This window comes from Bos taurus, chromosome 11 (assembly GCF_002263795.3).
Source record: "Bos taurus isolate L1 Dominette 01449 registration number 42190680 breed Hereford chromosome 11, ARS-UCD2.0, whole genome shotgun sequence".
In the NCBI taxonomy this organism is placed as follows: domain Eukaryota; kingdom Metazoa; phylum Chordata; class Mammalia; order Artiodactyla; family Bovidae; genus Bos; species Bos taurus.
In genome coordinates this window covers 98,159,767-98,178,058 of record NC_037338.1, presented here as the reverse complement: position 1 = coordinate 98,178,058, position 18,292 = coordinate 98,159,767, and the positions used below count along the sequence as shown (strand labels likewise).

Sequence of the window (18,292 nt, the reverse complement as noted above, 5' to 3'; positions counted from 1 at the left end):
ACTTATTCCCAGCCACTGTTCTTGGTTCATTCAAGCAGAGATGACTACGACAGACCATTGCAAGATACCTGGCCTTTTAAGTACAAACCAAGTCCTTCACTCATGCTGTATAAACCAAGGTTTCTAAGTTAAAGGTAAATCTTGAAAACAGTGTAATTGGAGCTGGGCAGTCTGTGCTTACCAAGTGTTGATAAAGGAGCACCACATGCAAGGTGTAAAACAGTGACTATTACAAGGTGCTTTTGCGTGTGGCTCTGGGCTAAGCCTCTACATCAGATGTCCCCAGATGCCTTCGAATTACTGGTCAGGTCCCCATCCACTTCCGTTATGTTCCCAGTTACTCTCCAGCATGGAGTCTCTGATGTCTAATGAAAGCTGAACTACACCTGAAGGCCTTCCCACACTCTCTACATTCATAGGGTTTCACACCAGTGTGAATTCGCTGATGCTGACTAAGGGATGAGCTCTGGTTAAATGCCTTCCCACACTCATTGCACTCGTAGGGCTTTTCTCCTGTGTGAATTATATGATGCCGAATAAGGGCGGAGCTCTCACTGAAGAATTTCCCGCAGTCATTACATTTATAAGGTTTCTCTCCAGTGTGAGTCTTTTGGTGGATTATAAGGTTTGTACTTTGGCTGAATGCTTTCCCACACTCACTACACTTGTAGGGTTTCTCTCCAGTGTGAGTCCTCTGGTGGTTTGTGAGGTTTGCACTCTGGCTGAAGGCCTTCCCACAAGCGTTACATTTGTAGGGTTTCTCCCCCGTATGGATTCTCTGGTGCTGAATAAACGCCGCACAGTAGCTGAAGGCCTTCCCACATTCTCTGCACTTGTAGGGCTTCTCCCCTGTGTGAGTCCGCTGGTGGTTGGTAAGATTTGCACTGTGGCGGAATGCCTTCCCACAGTCGCTACACTCATAAGGCTTCTCTCCAGTGTGGATTCTTTGGTGCTGAACAAGGGCTGAACAGTCACTGAAGGCTTTCTCACACTCGGTACATTTGTAGGGCTTTTCTCCAGTATGAGTTCGCTGGTGTTTTGTGAGGTTTGCGTTCTGGCTGAAGGCTCTCCCACATTCACTGCATTTATAAGGTTTCTCTCCGGTGTGAATCCTCTGGTGCTGAATAAGAGATGAACTCTGGCTGAAGGCCTTCCCACATTCATTGCACTCATATGGCTTCTCCCCAGTATGGCTCTTCTGATGCTGAGAAAGGGAAGAACAATAACTGAAGGCCTTGCCACATTCGTTACACGTGTACGGCTTCACTCTGTGAAGTTTAACTGTACCTGCATTATTCCCAAAGCTCTCTGCGTGTGTGTCACATTTATGGGATCTCACTTCTGTAGGAACTCTCTGTTGTGGAGAAAGGACTGGTCTCATATTGAGGCTCTTCCCCAGTTCACTGTTTCTGTGCTCTGATACCCCAGAAGGCATCTCTACACTTGGATCTTGGAATGATTCTTCAGAAATGTCTTGCTCTGGTGGTGATTCAGATATAATCTTCCAATCTGAAGAAAATTTAGAAAAGTAATTTTAAAAATTCTTTTGGCAGTAGAAGATACTGCAATATGAAGGCTGAAGGAGCTGGGCTAAGCCTGTTTGCGGACTGGTTCCATGCTTCACCCCCTTCACCCAGGATGCGTATGTAAGTGTTAGTTGCTCAGTCCGACTCTTTGTGACCCCATGGACTGTAGCCCGCCAGGCTCCTCTGTCCATGGGATTCTCCAGCCAAGAATACTGGAGTGGGTTGCCATTCCCTTCTCCAAGGCATCTTCCCGACCCAGGGATTGAACTTGGGCTGCCTGTTTTCCAGGCAAATTCTCTACCACGTAAGTCAGCAGGGAAGCCCCAGGATGCTTCTGTTCTAAACTGTGTGACCAGAAAACTTTTCAGAGACATGAGCACCCTCTGCTCCCTTTCCTAAACAACAGCAGTGGATCCTGAGCCTGCCCCAGACGCACACCTCTCCTGTGCTTTTGCCAAGTCCTGGGGTTGTCCTGAGCTATCTTCTTACTCTCACAATTCTCAGTATGGTTTTGGGCAACCTACTTTACCGGGTTTTGATAATTCACTTTAAAAAGCTTATGACTGATGCCAGCAGGATGAATGTTTTCACCTTATCAAATCAGCAAGATTTCAAAAAAAATGGTTAATCCTAGAGTGCTGGTAAGGGTGTAGCAGGTGGGATGTCACATACTGTGTGGCTGCATAAACAGGGACGAGCTCTCTGGACAGCAATCCACTTGTAAGAACCTATCCTGAGGAACGAATGAGAAATCACACAGAGCTGCACTGACATCATTTGTTCTCAACACTGCATTATTTGTCAAATGAAAAGCAAATACCTAAATGTTTAATAACAAGGAATGACTATAGTATAGCCAATCAAGAGCCACTATTTAGCAGTTAAGTCATGTGTGTAATCCGTGCACTGTAATTCCTTTTGTAGAAAGGTATTTATTGAAAAAACCCTGGCAAACTATATAATGTGAAGGTAAGCTGTGTTGTCTTTGGGTTGTTTGGGACCACATTCATTTTAAGAGAAAACTTTAAAGTGTGAGTTAACGTATAATATTTGGCAAGCGTTAAAACTAATTGAACCCTCTGGTCCCAGACATCTCTGTCTGTCTCCATAGGAGCTTATAGCTAAGGGGAGTGGAGTTTTAGGGAGGGCAATAGAGCTTCTTTTCTCAAGGGTCAATTTTCCTGAAATGGTTCTTCCTGTTTCTACCTTATTTAAGAAAACAGGTTAGTTTCAGGTGCCCTGTATTTGAATTTCTATAGAGAACCTCGACCCAGGCTGCCTGGGTTCAAATCTTGGCCCTACCTCTTACTATTGATACGACTTTGGGCAAATTACTATACCCTGGATTTATTATCTGTGAATGTAGCTCTCTTACAGAATTATGAGAACTAAATAAGCTAAAACACAAATGACCCAGAACACACCTGAGAAACAGCAAGTATTCTATGACTGCTTGTTATTATCTTGAACCTCTGTCTTGTAAAAGTGTTTCCCATTAAGCAGTTTTCCCTGTAAGCTGCATGTGCATTTGAAGCCCAGTCTACCAAGAGCACAGAAGTCCCTGTTTCGGGTTGAGGGTGTCTCTATGTCGCTTGGTATTAGGCCTTAGATGGCTCTGACAGCTCTCAAAAACTGACTGTCTTATCTGAGTGAAAGATGGAAAGAAGAAAATTGTAATAAAAGAAACAGTAGGAGAAAGGAGCAATTAAGGTTAGGTTAGGACTAACAGGTTAGAACTGTGTTTCCATTGCAGGGGGCACAGGTTCGATCCCTGGTTGGGGAACTAAGATACGGCATGCCCGGCCACAGGGACCAAATAAAAAAGACCATGTGATGTTCATGAACTGTCTTGCCTCAGCTCACCTCTTCCCTGAGTGCCGGCTCCTGTATAAGACAGTCTAATAATATATCAAACCAAATATACCCAAAGATAGAAGTGGTGATTTTCCCTTTCTAGTCAGTGACTTAGTCAGCGACTTAGTCAGCCTTTCCATTCACCTGCTCAGACCAGAGTCACCGTTAATGCCTTGTCTCTCATATCCAATCCCTAGTGAGTCCTGTTGGCTGTAACACCAAGTATGCCCTGAGTCCTGACCCACCACCATCCTCTATATCCTAACTGATCTCCCTGCTTCTGGTCTTTAACCCTGAAAGCCTAGTCTCCACAGGTTATCTTCTCAAACACAAATCAAACATTATCCTTTTTGTGCTCAACACCTTCAGTGGCTTCCTATCTTCCTCCTTGGATAAAACCTGAACGTCTTCCATGGCCTCTGAGTCTTATATGATCTGCTGCTCTGCCCAGCACTCTCTTTTGTTTACTGAGTCCTAGGGTCTGCTGATCCTAACACAAGTTAAAACTCATTTCCACTCAAAGCTTCAACACACAGTGTGGCCCAGGATGTTCCTTATCCAGAAACTCAAACAGCTGGCTCATTCTCTTCCTTCAGATCTCAGCTCCAATGTCACCTCCTCAAAGTGGTCTTTCCTATTCATCTAATCTAGAATAGCCTTCACTAGTATTCCCATTCTTACAGTACTCACCACTATTCAACATTCTACCAGTTACTTTGTTTACTCATTTTATTTATGTTCCTCGCTAGTATATAAGCAGGGACTCAATCTTCTCCTCTGTTGCACCTCCAATTGCTATTAATAAAACAACCCCAGGCATGGACCAAGGAGTGAGGCAAAGGCACATCCAAGCTCTGGGTCTGTCTGTTACTGTGGAAGGCTGGGATGGAATAACAGGGAACCCTGAACCCGCCTATGAGGCTCGGCGATGCCCAGGTGCTCTGTAGGGCCTCAGAGCAGAGGTGGAACACCCCCAGGGGCAGTGTTTTAGTTACTCTAACAGCTGGATTTAAAACCCCTCCGATCACTTCACTTACCACAGAATTAATACAGTCCTACACTGTCAACAGCTTTTTCATATGTATTAGTGTGTCAAGTAAGACAGGTTTTGTTATCCACATTTTTGAGATATAGAAACAGATGACCACAATTTAGTGATTTACTCTGAATCCATGTACTTGATATGCAGCAAGCCAGCTCCTGGAGTATCTTTCATGGGTCCATATCCAAAGTTGCTTCCACACTAGTACTCTACTCTAATACCTTAAGGCACAGATTTTTCATGGTAACACCTTTTCCCAACTTTTGTTTCTCGTAACTTGGTGATCTGAATCTTCTTCAGAACCCCTCTGAGACTGAAGAAGCCCTTTCCCAGGAAAATGCAGTTACTGCCATAAAACCCTGCATTCCATCTCTGAAGTTCTATACAGGGTCTCAGGACTCAGGGGAAAAGGTCCTGCCTAAAAAGGATGGTGAGCTGGGAAGGCGTGTGGCGAGGGGGAAGGAAGCAGCAGGGGAGTCAGGCTCCCTGTGAAGGGAAGTATTTCAGCAAGTGTGAATGGTGCCTGCAGTTACAAGGACTGAGGTGACATGTGACAGGCTGCTTAGAGAGAGGCTAAAATGGGAAGAAGAGAGTGCAGATAAACCCTGTGGAAAATAAGCCAGAGGCTTTGTTTTGTTTTCATTGACTTATAGCAACCATAATCAGATATAAAAGCATTAGGCTGAATTTTTAGAAAAATTTTAAATTTTGTCACCTTAAAGCTGTTAAGTTCATTTGTACCTCTGATGCTTTAAGTTTCAAAATATCAAAAGTAGCTGCCCTGCCACGGCTGGGCCTGACCACAGGCCCTGCCAGAGGTCATTCACCTGCAAGGGCTGAAATATGAAGGTGAGGGTGGAGTGAGCAGCCTTAGATGAGCAGTAAGACATAAACATACATAGAAACCATGGTTTCCTGTGCTTTTGTTTTTCCTGAGTCTCTTAGTGTCAGCTCTTTAGAAAATTCCAGCATGGCTATGAAGATGGGGTGCAGAATTCAATAAAGAGTCAGTCAGGGGAGCAGCAGCAGGTGTCACAGCTGAAGGATGGGTAAAGGTGGGCACCTGAGATCCTCAGTGAGGTGAACCTGAAGCAGGGAATGTGCTGGGCCAGCGAAGATGACTCTCATTTCCTGGGGGCCAGCAATACCACCTGTGCTTCCAAATACCTCCCAGCTTGGGGAGACTGAGGTGATGGTATGGAACAGAGGCCTTTGGAGTCTGATTGGTGTTGCTTCAAACCCAGCCTGGCCACTTTCTAGCTGGGAGGCTCTGAACCAGTGAGTCAGCCTCTCTCAGCTTTATTTTCCTCATCTATAAAAGTGAGATAGCAATACTTACCTCCCCTGTTGTTAAAATTTTCAAATTTTTTCAAAGGGGCTTTTGCTCCTGAGACTCTGCCTTGCTCACTCACCTGGACAGGCGTTCCTTAGGCCGTCTCTCTCGAGCATCCATGAACCTTCCCTTTGTTCCAACTGGGAGTTCATACCAGGTTGGGACACTGGAAGTCCTATTTAAAGGGGAAAAGAAGTGGACTTTAGAGATCTGCCCTAAGTATAAATAGCTACCCAGAACTGGGGGAGATGAAACAGGCCATTCATTTCATTCACTCAATAAATATACTAAGCACTGACTTGGTGCTGGGCACTAGGGGACACAGCAGTAAATAAGACACATGATGGTGCTGGTCTTGGTACAGCATTTCAGAAAAGAGATAAAGAAATAGCCTCAAGGAGGGGTCAAGTCAGAGAGCTAAGCAAGCCCATAATACAAGTTACTTAGGAAGGTGGGAACTTACTGACTATGGAGGACCCCTCCTGGGAAGGAAGAAAATGTGGAGGTACAGCCTCGAGGGGAAACAAAATGAAACTGCCTCTTTCCCAACCCAGAACGCAGAGACCTTTCATTAGTGAACGGGGAGGAAAAAACACTGTCCCTCTGGTGCATCAGAGCCACCCAGGCTCACTCAAGACTGGGAAGTACCACAGATTTTCAGAACTGAACAAATTCTGAATTTTGAATGGTTTCCTTACCCAGTAAGACCAGGTTTCTGGAATTTTCTGGCATCCCTTCCTCGAACCTGTCCCTCGGAGCAGGGGCCAACTGCCTCCATCCCCCCTGGGTAAAATCTACAGTCACATTGCTGAAAGGTGTGGATCCCTGAAAGAACAAACACAGTGTCCTTCTTGCCCAGAGCCCTTAGAATGTGAGGAGGGAGGGAGGCTGGCGGCTCTGGGTGTGGTGGTTAGTGAACCTATTAAAGGTCTCTGAAAGGACTTGGGGTAGTTCCAGAAAAGCACCACTGATCACTTCCTATATGCTTAACGCTATACTGGACACTGATGCATGAAAATAAATAACAGTCTCTCTGTCTTCAATGTGTATTATTCTTGTAGACTTTATATATAAATAGAAAGAAATATATGTATATTATGAGCAGTAATGGGGCAGAAACTAACAGGTGCTCAGGAATTAAAAATACCAACATAGAGAAAACAAAATTAGAATGTGTGACTTTATGTGGCAAGGAATCAGCTGCAAATCAGCAAAGAACGTGAATGATGAATGTTTGTGGAACGTTTAATAAATATTCCCATGAACTCAGACATCTTACAGTAAGCAGGAGAGCCAGGCATGTCTGCAACCACCTGTAACAATGTGTGAAAGAGAGGGATATTCTAGTTACTAGGATAATGGAAGAGGAATCCTAGTTGGAGGGCAGGGGTAGGACACTCAGGGAAGACCACAGAGAGAGAAGGCAACCACCAAGTTGGCCTTGAAGGAGCAGGTTCCTCAGATGGAGAAAGAAAAGGCTATCCAAGGCAGGGGAGGCATCGTGAGCACAGGCGTGGAGGCGAGGACATCTTTATCTATTATCAGCTTAGGAAATGGTACCTTCATGTACCTTGCTGGCCATGTCAGACACCTGGATGTTATCTTCCCGTTCCCTGCAGTTCCCCACAAGTCAAATGCATGTTCATTCTTCCTCCCCAATTGCATGAGAATTCACACATTTCTGTCCACCCCCCTACCACTGCCTTGTTTTAAGCCAGTAGCATTTCCCAAATCTTAACTAATCTCCTGATTTCTAATTTTACCTGTCCTTCCAATACATCTTCACACTGAGAAATGCTTTAAATGGGACAGAGGGTCATTTTTAAAAACAATGAAATATTTAAAAACATGGGGGGTCTTTTTATAGAAATCAAGAGTAAAATCCACTATGAAGATATAAGGGTTATGAACCAAATAACAAATATATAATTCATAAGGGAAAAACTGTAGGAAATACAAGGAGAAACTTAAAATATGACAGCCGTGAGAGATGTTAAATAGCTCAGTTGCTGACAGAGTTAATACAAAATAAACCAAAAAATAAAGGTATGGAAGAAATGAGTAAGTTAATAATGTTGAGCTTATAGAGTTGTAAAGTCCTACACCCTGCAATTACACTATACCTGCATGTTTTGTGTGGAGAAGAGACACAAACTTTATCCTCCATGGGGCACAGACCAGACACATGTGCAGACAAGAAACCAAAGCCACAATTTTGGCACATCTAAAAAAATTAAGATCACAGCCAAAAACATTCAATATATCTGAACAAAAAAGGAAGAAAATAAATTATGGATTCAACTCAAGAGGTTAAAAATATTAATTTTAAAATAAATCTAAGGAAAGCAGAAGCAAAAAAATAAAACTACTAAAATTTTTTTTTTAATAAAGATTGGAATTGATGAGGAAATCCAAGAGCAGACTTTCTAAAAATGAAGACAGACCAATTCCTAGTCAAGAAAAAGAAAGGGAGAAGATAGTTCTTACCTTCACAGAAGGACTATGAAATGGAGTTTATTGGAAATAATTCTGTAAAATACTCTCAACGAAATGGGGGAAATATTAATAAGCAGGACAAATCGTCTCTGGGAAAACAACAACAAAAAAAGTATCTAAAAGGACACAAATCAAAATGTTAAGTGTTATTTCTTTGTAGGAGTAAGAGTGACTTGGGGGGTGGGTAGTATGTTGTCTACATTTTCCAGGGTTTCTACAAAGAACATGAGTGCCTTTTGTAGTCAAAAACCAAAAGCACCCTTAGTTTTTTTTTTTTTTTTTAAAGATTGCTTCTTGGAGTAAATTTCCAACTTACTTGGGGCCCTGCTGTGAGGAGACCAGCTGCCATTCCTTCCTCCTCTGTGTCTTCCTCTTGGAGAAGGGCAGGGTCTGGAGAAGGTGGTTCTGGAGGAAGAGAAAGAAACCAATGAGGCAAAAAAGTTCACAGCTCACCAAACTAGAAAGCCTCACATTCTCACTCTGAAGAGTGTGTTCAGATGATATTATAGGTCCCAGGGCTCAGTGGGGCTGAATTTGCAGAACTGCAATGGGGTATAAATTTTCGCATTTCCTTTTCCAGCTCAGAAGTTCCATCAATCCACTCAGACACAGAGAGGCATTAAAGCGTAAAGACTCGCAAGCATTCCAGATCCACCACTTTCCAGCAACTTCGCTATGTGATCCCTTGTAAAGTTCCTGTGAAGATGCAAACGCAGACAGAGCAGCTGACACAATGCCTGGAGTGTAAATATACAGCTTACAACTATTATCAATTAAGTTCTTTGGAGAAAGTGGCTCTGCAAATTAAAGACATTTGCTTAATCAAAAGAAGAGGTAGTGACCAGGTGGGATTCACCCCAGGAATGCAAGGTTGCTTCAGCACAGGAAAAGCAATCTATAATATACTATATTAATACAAAGGTGGGAGGAGGGGATCCCATACGATCACCTCAGTAAATGCCAAGAGGCTATTTAAGAGAATCTGATACCTTTTGCTATAAAATACCTCCAATAAACCAGGAACAGAAGGGGACTTCAACTTGATAAGAGCCATTTCCAAAAAGCCCAGAGCTAAAGACTGATGCTTTTCCTCTAAGATCAGGAACAAGACAAAGATGTCACCTCTTGTCAGTTCTAGTCAGTGTTACACTGGAATTTCTAGCCAGAGCACTTAGGCAAAATCAAGCAAACAAACAAACAAATCAAAGGCATCCAGATTGGAAAGGAAAACTTAAACTCTATTTGTGAATAGCATGATTTTGTACACAGAAAATCCTAAGAATCAACAGGAAAAACTAGCGTAGCTAAACAAGTTCAGCAAGCTTGCAGGATACAATGTGAACAAACAATAAACAGACGACTCAATTAAAAATGGGCAAAGAATTGAATAAATAGTTCTCCAACTATATTTCTATAACTAGCAATAAACAATCTAGAAACGAAACTTAAAAGAGCATTAAAAGAACAAAACACCTAGGAATAAACTGAATATAAGAAGTGCAAGACATTACACTGAAAACTACCAAATTTTTTTTAAAATCTTTTGTCTGATTCTTTAAATAATTTTTTAAAATTATTTATTGAAGGATAACCGCTTTACAGAATTTTGTTGTTTTCTGTCAAACCGCAAAAGAATCAGCCATAAGCATACATATATCCCCTCCCTTTTGAACTTCCCTTCGTCTCCCTCCCATCCCACCCCTCTAGGTTGATACACAGCCCCTATATGAGTTTCCTAAGCCACACAGCAAAGTATTTTTAAAAATAGCTATTTTAAAGATGGTCATGTAAGTTTTATGTTACTCTCTCTCCATATATCTCCCCCTCTCCCCATGCCATAGGTCTATTCTCTATGTCTTTCTCCACTGTTGCTCTGTAAATATATTCTTCAGTATAATTTTTCTAGATTCCGTAAATATGCATTTAGAATACAATGTTTATCTTTCTCTTTCTGACGTACTTCATTCTGTATAATAGGTTCGAGGTTCATCCATCTCATTAGAACCAACTCAAATGCATTCCTTATTATAGCTGAGTAATATTCCATTGTGTATAAGTAACACAACTTCTTTATCCATTCATCTGTCGATGGACATCTAGGTTGCTTCCATGTTCTAGCTACTGTAAACCGTGTGGCAATGAACAATGGGATATATGTGTTTTTTTCCATTTTTTTTCCCTCAGGGTGTACACCTAGGAGTGGGATTGCTGGGTCATATGGTGGTTTTATTCCTAATTTTTTAAGGAATCTCCATACCGTCTTCCATAGTGGCTGTATCAATTTACATTCCCACAAACAGTGCAAGAGGGTTCCCTTTCCCCCCCACAATTTCCAGCATTTATTATTTGTAGACTTTGGTGATAGCCATTCTGACCGGTGTGAGGTGATATCTCGTTGTAGGTTTGATTTTCATTTCTCTAATAATGAGCGATGTTGAGCATCTTTTCATGTGTTTGTTAGCCATTTGTATGTCTTCTTTGGAGAAATCTGTTTAGGTCTTTTTCCCACTTTTTGATTGGGTTGTTTGTTTTTCTGGTATTGAGTTATATTAGCTGCTTGTATATTTTGGAAATTAATCCTCTGTCAGTTGTGAAAACTATACAATATTTTTAAGGGTACTCTTTCTGCCCCCTTCTGATGCCTATGTCAGAAGCTTTCTCTATCTCCTTTATACTTTAATAAAACTTTGATTACACAAAAGCTCTGAGCGATCAAGCCTCGTCTCTGGCCCCGGATTGAATTCTTCTCCTCCGGGGGCCAAGAATCCCGGTGTCTTCGCGTGATTCAACAACAATCTTTCAACAATAGCTTTAGAGGTGCAGTTGTGCTTCCAAGTATAAAGACCATCAGTGGTTCCTTGGCATTCCAAATCTCTTCATGTCCCAGCTCCTTCCACGTTCTTACACAGTCTGGAGACTCACTGAACTCCTAAAGTTAGAGGTCTTTTGCAATTAAAGGTCATGGCCCTGGGGCCAGTGTACATGCTGTTGCCTGTCTTCCTCATCACTCACTGGGCAACTGTCACCTCGTTGGCTCTTAGGACTCAACACAGTAGGTACCTCTTCTTGGAACCCTTTCTCAACTGCCTTTATCTGCCTTTTCTCACTCTCCACTCCCACCCAGGCTGAAGTTGAAGCCTGTGTATGACTTTTCATGGTACATATCACATTATATTGAAATCACTCAAGGGTTTGATCTTTTTTCCTCACTGAACTTGAGTTCTTGGAGGCAAGGCAAATTTTTATCTTTGGTGCTTAATTCAGTGCCTGGAAGCTGGTCAAAAATTAAGTATTGAAAAAAAAATTAAGTATTGAATGGATGAAGGAATTCAACACAAAATATCTATTGATTGAATGTCAACTCTGTTCAAGCAGCTGTGGATCTGGGCACCTGGGAAGACAATGGAAAGCAAAAACTTAAAAAAAAAAAAAAATAAATAAATAAAATAAAATATTTTTAAAAGAAACTACAGAAGATCTAAATAAATGAAAAGCCATTCCATGTTCATGGACTGAAAAACAATAATCCTGAGATTGCAAAATTCACTAAATTAATTTGGAGTCAAGGCAGTCCTATCAAAATCCCAGCTGTTTTGTTCAATAAAAATTTAGGAGGTGCTCCTAAAATTCATATGGAAATGCATGGGACATAGAACAATCAATCTGGAAAAAGAACAAAAGGTGGAAGACTCATATTCACGATATCAAAACTTTCCACAAAGCAACAGTAATTAAAGTAGGGTGGTACTGGTAATGGATAGACAGATCAGTGAAGAAGAACTGAGAGTCCAGAAATAAATCCATACATTTATGGACAACTTATTTTCAACAAGAGTGAAGAAATTAAATTTCTCTTCAACAAAATAGAGGGGGGACACCTGGATATCTACAAGCAAAAGAATGAAGCTGGACTCCTACCTCACACCATCCATAAAAATGAATCCCAAATGGATCAGACTTAAATGTAAAAGCTAAAACTTTTAAAAGAAAATATAAATTTTCATAACCTCTGATTAGGCAATAGGTTTATTAGGCATGATATCAAAAGTACAAGGGAAAAAAACTGAGTGGGAGTTCATAAAAATCAAAAACTTTGTGCTTTAAAGGACACTATCAAAGTGAAAAGACCTGCAAATCATACAACTTCTAAGGGTCTAATATCCAAAATACATACAGAATTCTCTATATTAAAAAACTCAACAAAGAAGGACAAATAACCCAACTTAAAAATGAGCAATGGATTTGAGTAGATATTTAATAAGATACAAAAAGCTAGTAAGTATATGAAAAGATGCTCAACATCTTTAGTCACTGGAGAAATACATATCAAACCACTGTAAGATACCACTTCACATCCACTAAGATGGCTAAAATAAAAAAGACGTATTAAAATAAAGTACTGATGAGGATGTGTGAATGCCTATGTGCTCAGTCACTAAGTTGTGTCTAACTCGGAGACTGTAGCCTGCCAGGCTCCTCTGTCTGTGGGATTTCCCAGCAGTGGGTTGCTATTTTCTTCTCCAGGGGATCTTCTGAACTAAGGCTCAAATCCGTGTCTCTGGCATTGGCAGGGGATTCTTGACCACTGAGCCGCCAGGAAAGCCTGGTGAGGACGTACAGAAACTGAAATTCGCATACACTGCCACTGGAAATGATCTTAGTTTTCTGAATGTTGAGCTTTAAGCCAACTTTTTCACTCTCCACTTTCACTTTCATCAACAGGCTTTTTAGTTCCTCAGAAAGTTAAACAGAGTTACCATAGCTACACAGTAATTCCTCCTTTAGGCATAAACCCGCAGTTCAGTTCACTTCAGTTGCTCAGTTGTGTCCGACTCTTTGCGACTCCATGAATTGCAGGCATCCCTGTCGATCACCAACTCCCGGAGTTCACCCAAACACATGTCCATTGAGTTGGTGATGCCATCCAGCCATCTCATCCTCTGTCGTCTGTTTCTCCTCCTGCCCCCAATCCTTCCCAGCATCAGAGTCTTTTCCAATGAGTCAGTTCTTCGCATGAGGTGGTCAAAGTATTGGAGTTTCAGCTTTAGCATCAGTCCCTCCTAAGAACGCCCAGGACTGATCTCCTTTAGGTTGGATCTCCTTGCAGTCCAAGGGACTCTCAAGAGTCTTCTCCAACACCACAGTTCAAAAGCATCAATTGTTCGGCACTCAGCTTTCTTCACAGTCCAACTCTCACATCCATACGTGACCACAGGAAAAACCATAGCCTTGACTAGATGGACCTTTGTTGGCAAAGTAATGTCTCTGCTTTTGAATATGCTATCTAGGTTGGTCATAACTTTCCTTCCAAGGAGTAGGCGTCTTTTAATTTCATGGCTGCAATCACCATCTGCAGTGATTTGGAGCCCCCCAAAATAAAGTCTGACACTGTTTCCACTGTTTCCCATCTATTTCCCATGCAGTGATGGGACCAGATGCCATGATCTTCGTTTTCTGAATGTTGAGCTTTAAGCCAACTTTTTCACTCTCCTCTCTCACTTTCATCAAGAGGCTTTTTAGTTCCTCTTCACTTTCTGCCATAAGGGTAGTGTCATCTGCATATCTGAGGTTATTGAGATTTCTCCCAGCAATCTTGATTCCAGCTTGTGCTTCTTCCAGCCCAGCGTTTCTCATGATGTACTCTGCATATAAGTTAAATAAGCAGGGTGACAATATACAGCCTTGATGTACTCCTTTTCCTACTTGGAACCAGTCTGTTGTTCCATGTCCAGTTCTAACTGTCGCTTCCTATATAAACACTAGCAAAATGAAAACTGTCCAAAAGAAAAGGTTTGCATGCATGTTTATAACATTATTCATAATAGCACAAACTGGAAACCACTCAGATGTCCATCACCTGAGGCACAGATAACAAAAACATGGTATAATCCATGTGATGGAATATTTTTGGCCATAAAAAGGAAGTACATTTCTTCATGTTACAACATGATGAATCTTGAAACATACTACATGAAAGAACCCAGACACATGTACTGTATGATTCTACTTCCATGAAATGTCCAGAACAGACAAACTCATAGGGACGGAACGATGACTAGTTGGCCAGGGACTAGGGGGAAAGGAGACTGTGGAGTAGTGCCAGTTTCTTTTTGAGATGATGAAAATGTTCTGGCATTAAATAGTGGCGATGGTTGCCGAACTTTGTACACATAATAAAAGCCACTGAACTGTATACTTTCAAATTGAATATTATAGCATGAAAATTATAATCTCAATTAAAAAAAAAAAAAGAGTCTTAGTGTAGTCCTCAGAAACCACTCTAAAAAAAGTAAACAAGTCTGAACACTGGTCTTAGTACAGACTTCACTTTACTGAGCTGTACCTATCCATTGTACTTATTTTCACCTCTGGTACCATGTGAGGACGATAACCATCCTGCTTGTGTTCCCGGGTCTCTGAGGGAAGACAACATGAAATGCTGGATGCGAAACTGCACTCGGTGAGTGACAGACCAATTCTCGGTCTAGCGGAGGACGGCAGTGCTCCGTGGTTACTATTACATACACATTTGTTCTGTAAAGCACTCAAGGTGCTTTCAAAAGCATCATTTGATTTGATGCTTACAGTTCTTAGAGGTGAACGAGGTAGTTAACGTCATTTTACCTTTCCCTCAATGAAGAAACACAGGTCAAGAGACCTGGCTGGTACCCCCCAGCTTAAACAGGAATCCTATCCTTCTGATTCTAAATTCCCAGGATTCGCCAAGATTTCACAATCCAACTGGGTTGAACCCACCCTCAGTATGACGGGAAGACAACAGGCTCCCATTCTGAGTATCCCTGGTTGCTTCAAGAGGGCTGGAAGATCAGAAGCAATAGAGGAGGCCCTGAGCACGTCCCCCATTTTCCTTTCCAGGGCCCACTTCTACTTTTTAATGCCATAGGTACGTCCACAAATCAGAGTCAGGAACAGAATACTCAAAGAGAGGATTCAGGACTGAGCTCTTCAAATTTTTTTGACCCCATAATTATTCAAAAAAGGACCGTCCCCAATTACTTGTGGAAAGGATAACAGCTGAGTTCGGAACCGGGTCACACAGCAGTATTGGCGCGCAGGCTGGAAGCCACGAACCGCTCCAACACTCCTTCTCACCTCCTTCCTCCAGCATCTGGGTCCCAACTCGCGCCACCACCTCCCAGCAGTTCTCTGAGGGTCGGCGTCGCTTCACTGCGGGCCCAGCCCCGCCTTGGGCTCTTCTCTCAGGCCTCTCCCCTCAACGGCCGGATCTGAGACTGCGGGGCTGAGCCGGGTCCGTCCTGTCCGGCGGGTCTTTCATTGTCTCCACAGCCACAGCCAGGCCTCGGCTGGGGAGCCCGTGACGCAACCGCCGACTCGGACTCTAGCGGAACTCCGCTTGAAAAAGCCCGCTGCCCTCTACGTGAAAAGGCTCCAGGCCACGGCTACTGCTTGGAGCTCAGAAAATGCGGTCGCAGACCCGCCTCTGGGCCAAAGAGGGACGCGCCTTAAAAGCGTCACTTCCGGACATGAGCACATACCTCCTTGCGCACGGGACTCCAACTCCCAGAAATCGCTGCGCCCTGTTGCAAACCGATGGCTTTTTCTCGCTCTAGGTACAAGGCTGTGACCCACACACCTTCGTGGACCGTATTTCCTTCGTGACCGTATTTCCTAGCTAGGCTTCCGGCTGTTCCTGCTCCCAGAATGTGTTTCCCGTCACGCTTTGTTGTACGTGCCATGCAGAGGTCCAGCCACCGAATCGAATGATTCGGTCGTCTTGGATAAGGAAGCAACTTGGCCGCTAAGGCTCCGGGAGCGGTGTTTTTAGCGCAGGCGCTGATTCGCTTCGTCGCTGAGCGCCTGGTTTCTCCTCAATGATTTGAAGTGCCCAGGACTGCGGCTCAGCGAGGTCCTCTCGCTAGTCCTTCAGCTCAGGGCCCAACCCCAGCCACCTTCACTGGTCTTCGTGAGCCCTACGTAGAGTTTGGGGGCGGGGGATTAAAGGAAGTGAGGGCCCCCTCAGTGTGAACAGGGCAGTCACAGGTTGGCTTGGAACACTCAAAGTATCCATCAGCAGGAGGGAACGTCTTTCAGTAATTTCAGGGGCAGGAGCACACTTAATAGAGTTCGACCAGAATTATGGAGGGAGGAGTTTCCTGAATAGGCCCTTGGAGGCTTCTGTGCTGCCAAAGGGGATATTTCAAAGTGGGCTTCCTCAGAGTATTGATGAAAATTTCCCACAAGCCTGTTGATCTTCACTAATCAAGCAATTTTGTAATGGTCAATTTAGTTTTAGAGACATTTTTTTGACGTTAAGGAGATAAGAATGTATTACTTGGGCAGCAGAAATGAGTTTGGGGGTCCTGAACCTCTTTCCGTTTTGTCTCTGTCCCTCTTAATCACCGGTGGTAGTGTCTTTCCCAATACTAACTTTGTGGGGTCTTCTATGAACTTACTGGGATTCACTCCATGAGACAACTGACACCCACATATCTCTTTGAGATAAGCCCTTCTCTACCTCAGGCTTTCAGTGTCATATCTTTTTGGCTTTTCCTAGTGTTGATGTCATTCTTAAGAATACTGAAGTGGTTTGCCGTTCCCTTCTCCAGTGGACCGTTTTGTTAGAACTCTCCTCCATGACCCGTCCATCTTGGATGGCCCTACACGCAATGGCTCATAGTTTCTTTGAGTTAGACAAGGCTGTGATCCATGTGACCAGTCCATGGGGTCGCAAAGAGCCAGACACTACTGAGCAAGTAAACTGAACTGAACCTTAGGCTTGTGTGATTTTTAGGCTTACAACTTTGGAGATCAGAAGGCTGAGATGGATCTCCCTGGGATAAAATCAAGTTATTTTCCGGGCTATGTTCCTTCTGGAAACTCTAGGCAGAGAGTCTCTTTCATTGCTTTTTCCAGCTTCCAGAGGCTGCCTGCATTTCTGGGCTAATGGACTCTTCTAGCTGATGTGTTCTGCCCATGCCAGAGGCTAAGTAGGTGCTAAACCCCTAATAGCCACTGGGGGGTAGCAGAGGGTTTCCTGCCTTAGTCTTGCAAACCCACCTGTGGCCACTGGGAGGTAGCAGAGTGCTTCAGGTCTCTGTTTAGTCGCTCAGTCCTGCCTGACTCTTTGGGATCCCATGGACTGCAGGACGCCAGGCTTCCCTGTTCTTCACTATCTCCTGGAGTTGGCTCAAGGTCAAGTCCATTGAGTCGGTGATGCCATCGAGCCATCTCATCCTGTTGCCCCCCTTCTCCTGCCCTCAAATCTGTCCCAGCATCAGGGTCTTTTCCAGTGAGTCCGCTCTTCACATCAGGTAGCCAGCCACAGTATTAGGTCTTCAGCTTCAGCATCAGTCCTAATGAATACTCAGGATTGATTTCCTTTAGGACTAACTGGTTTGGTCTCCTTGCTGCCCAAAGGACTCTCAAGAGTCTTCTCCAACATCACACTTTGAAAGCATCAGTTCTTTGGCGCTCAGCTTTCTTAATGATCAAACTCTCACATCCATTCATGACTACTGGAAAAATCATCAGTCATTGCTCAGTCGTGTCTGACTCTTTGCAACCCCATGGACTGCAGCATGCCAAGGCTCCCTGACCATCACCAACTCCCGGAGTTTACTCACTCATGTCCATAGAGTCGGTGATGCCATTCAACCATCTCATCCTCTGTTGTCCCCTTCTCCTCTCGCCTTCACTTTTCCCCAGCATCAGAGTCTTTTCAAGAGTCAGCTCTTCACATCAGGTGGCCACAGGATTGGAGTTTCAGCTTCAACATCAGTCCTTCCAATGAACATTCAGGATTCATTTCCTTTAGGATGGACTGGTTGGATCTCCTTGCAGTCCAAAGGACTCTCAAGAGTCTTTTCCAACACCACAGTTCAAAAGCATCAGTTCTTCGGCATTCAGCTTTCCTTATAGTCCAACTCTCACATCATAGCTTTGACTACATGGACCTTTATTGGCAGTGATGTCGATTCTGCTGTGTCCACTGCATGGCGTTAGGGAATTTCTTGCCTTAGGTTCTTAAAAGCCAGGATCCTCCTGAAAATTGTTCTGGGG

The 18,292-nt window shown here is 43.3% G+C and overlaps 1 protein-coding gene across 2 annotated transcripts; it reads right to left on the bottom strand.

Annotated features, from left to right (window-relative positions):
• Nucleotides 1–57: 57 nt before the first annotated feature.
• ZNF79 (zinc finger protein 79) lies at nt 58–15,737 on the bottom strand. 2 transcript variants are annotated; one of them, XM_059891584.1, is made up of 5 exons: nt 15,365–15,737; nt 8,568–8,656; nt 6,454–6,580; nt 5,835–5,930; nt 58–1,509 (listed from the first exon to the last, which is right to left on the bottom strand). In XM_059891584.1, the coding sequence occupies exons 1-5, from the start codon at nt 15,378–15,380 to the stop codon at nt 338–340; spliced, it is 1,500 nt and encodes a 499-aa protein (XP_059747567.1). In that variant the 5' UTR covers nt 15,381–15,737; the 3' UTR covers nt 58–337. The 2 variants fall into 2 exon arrangements, with proteins under 2 accessions (XP_059747567.1, XP_059747568.1); XM_059891585.1 differs by lacking the exons at nt 6,454–6,580; nt 15,365–15,737 and having other exon boundaries at nt 8,568–8,649.
• Nucleotides 15,738–18,292: the final 2,555 nt, after the last annotated feature.

Bases quoted from the DNA above. Each gene is read 5' to 3' on its own strand.
- ZNF79 (XM_059891584.1), bottom strand. The intron at 6,581-8,567 runs GTAAGTTGGAAA...TTGTTCTTTCAG, and splicing joins TCCTCACAGCAGGGCCCCAA to GGATCCACACCTTTCAGCAA. The intron at 1,510-5,834 runs GTGAGTGAGCAA...AATTTTCTTCAG, and splicing joins CCTAAGGAACGCCTGTCCAG to ATTGGAAGATTATATCTGAA.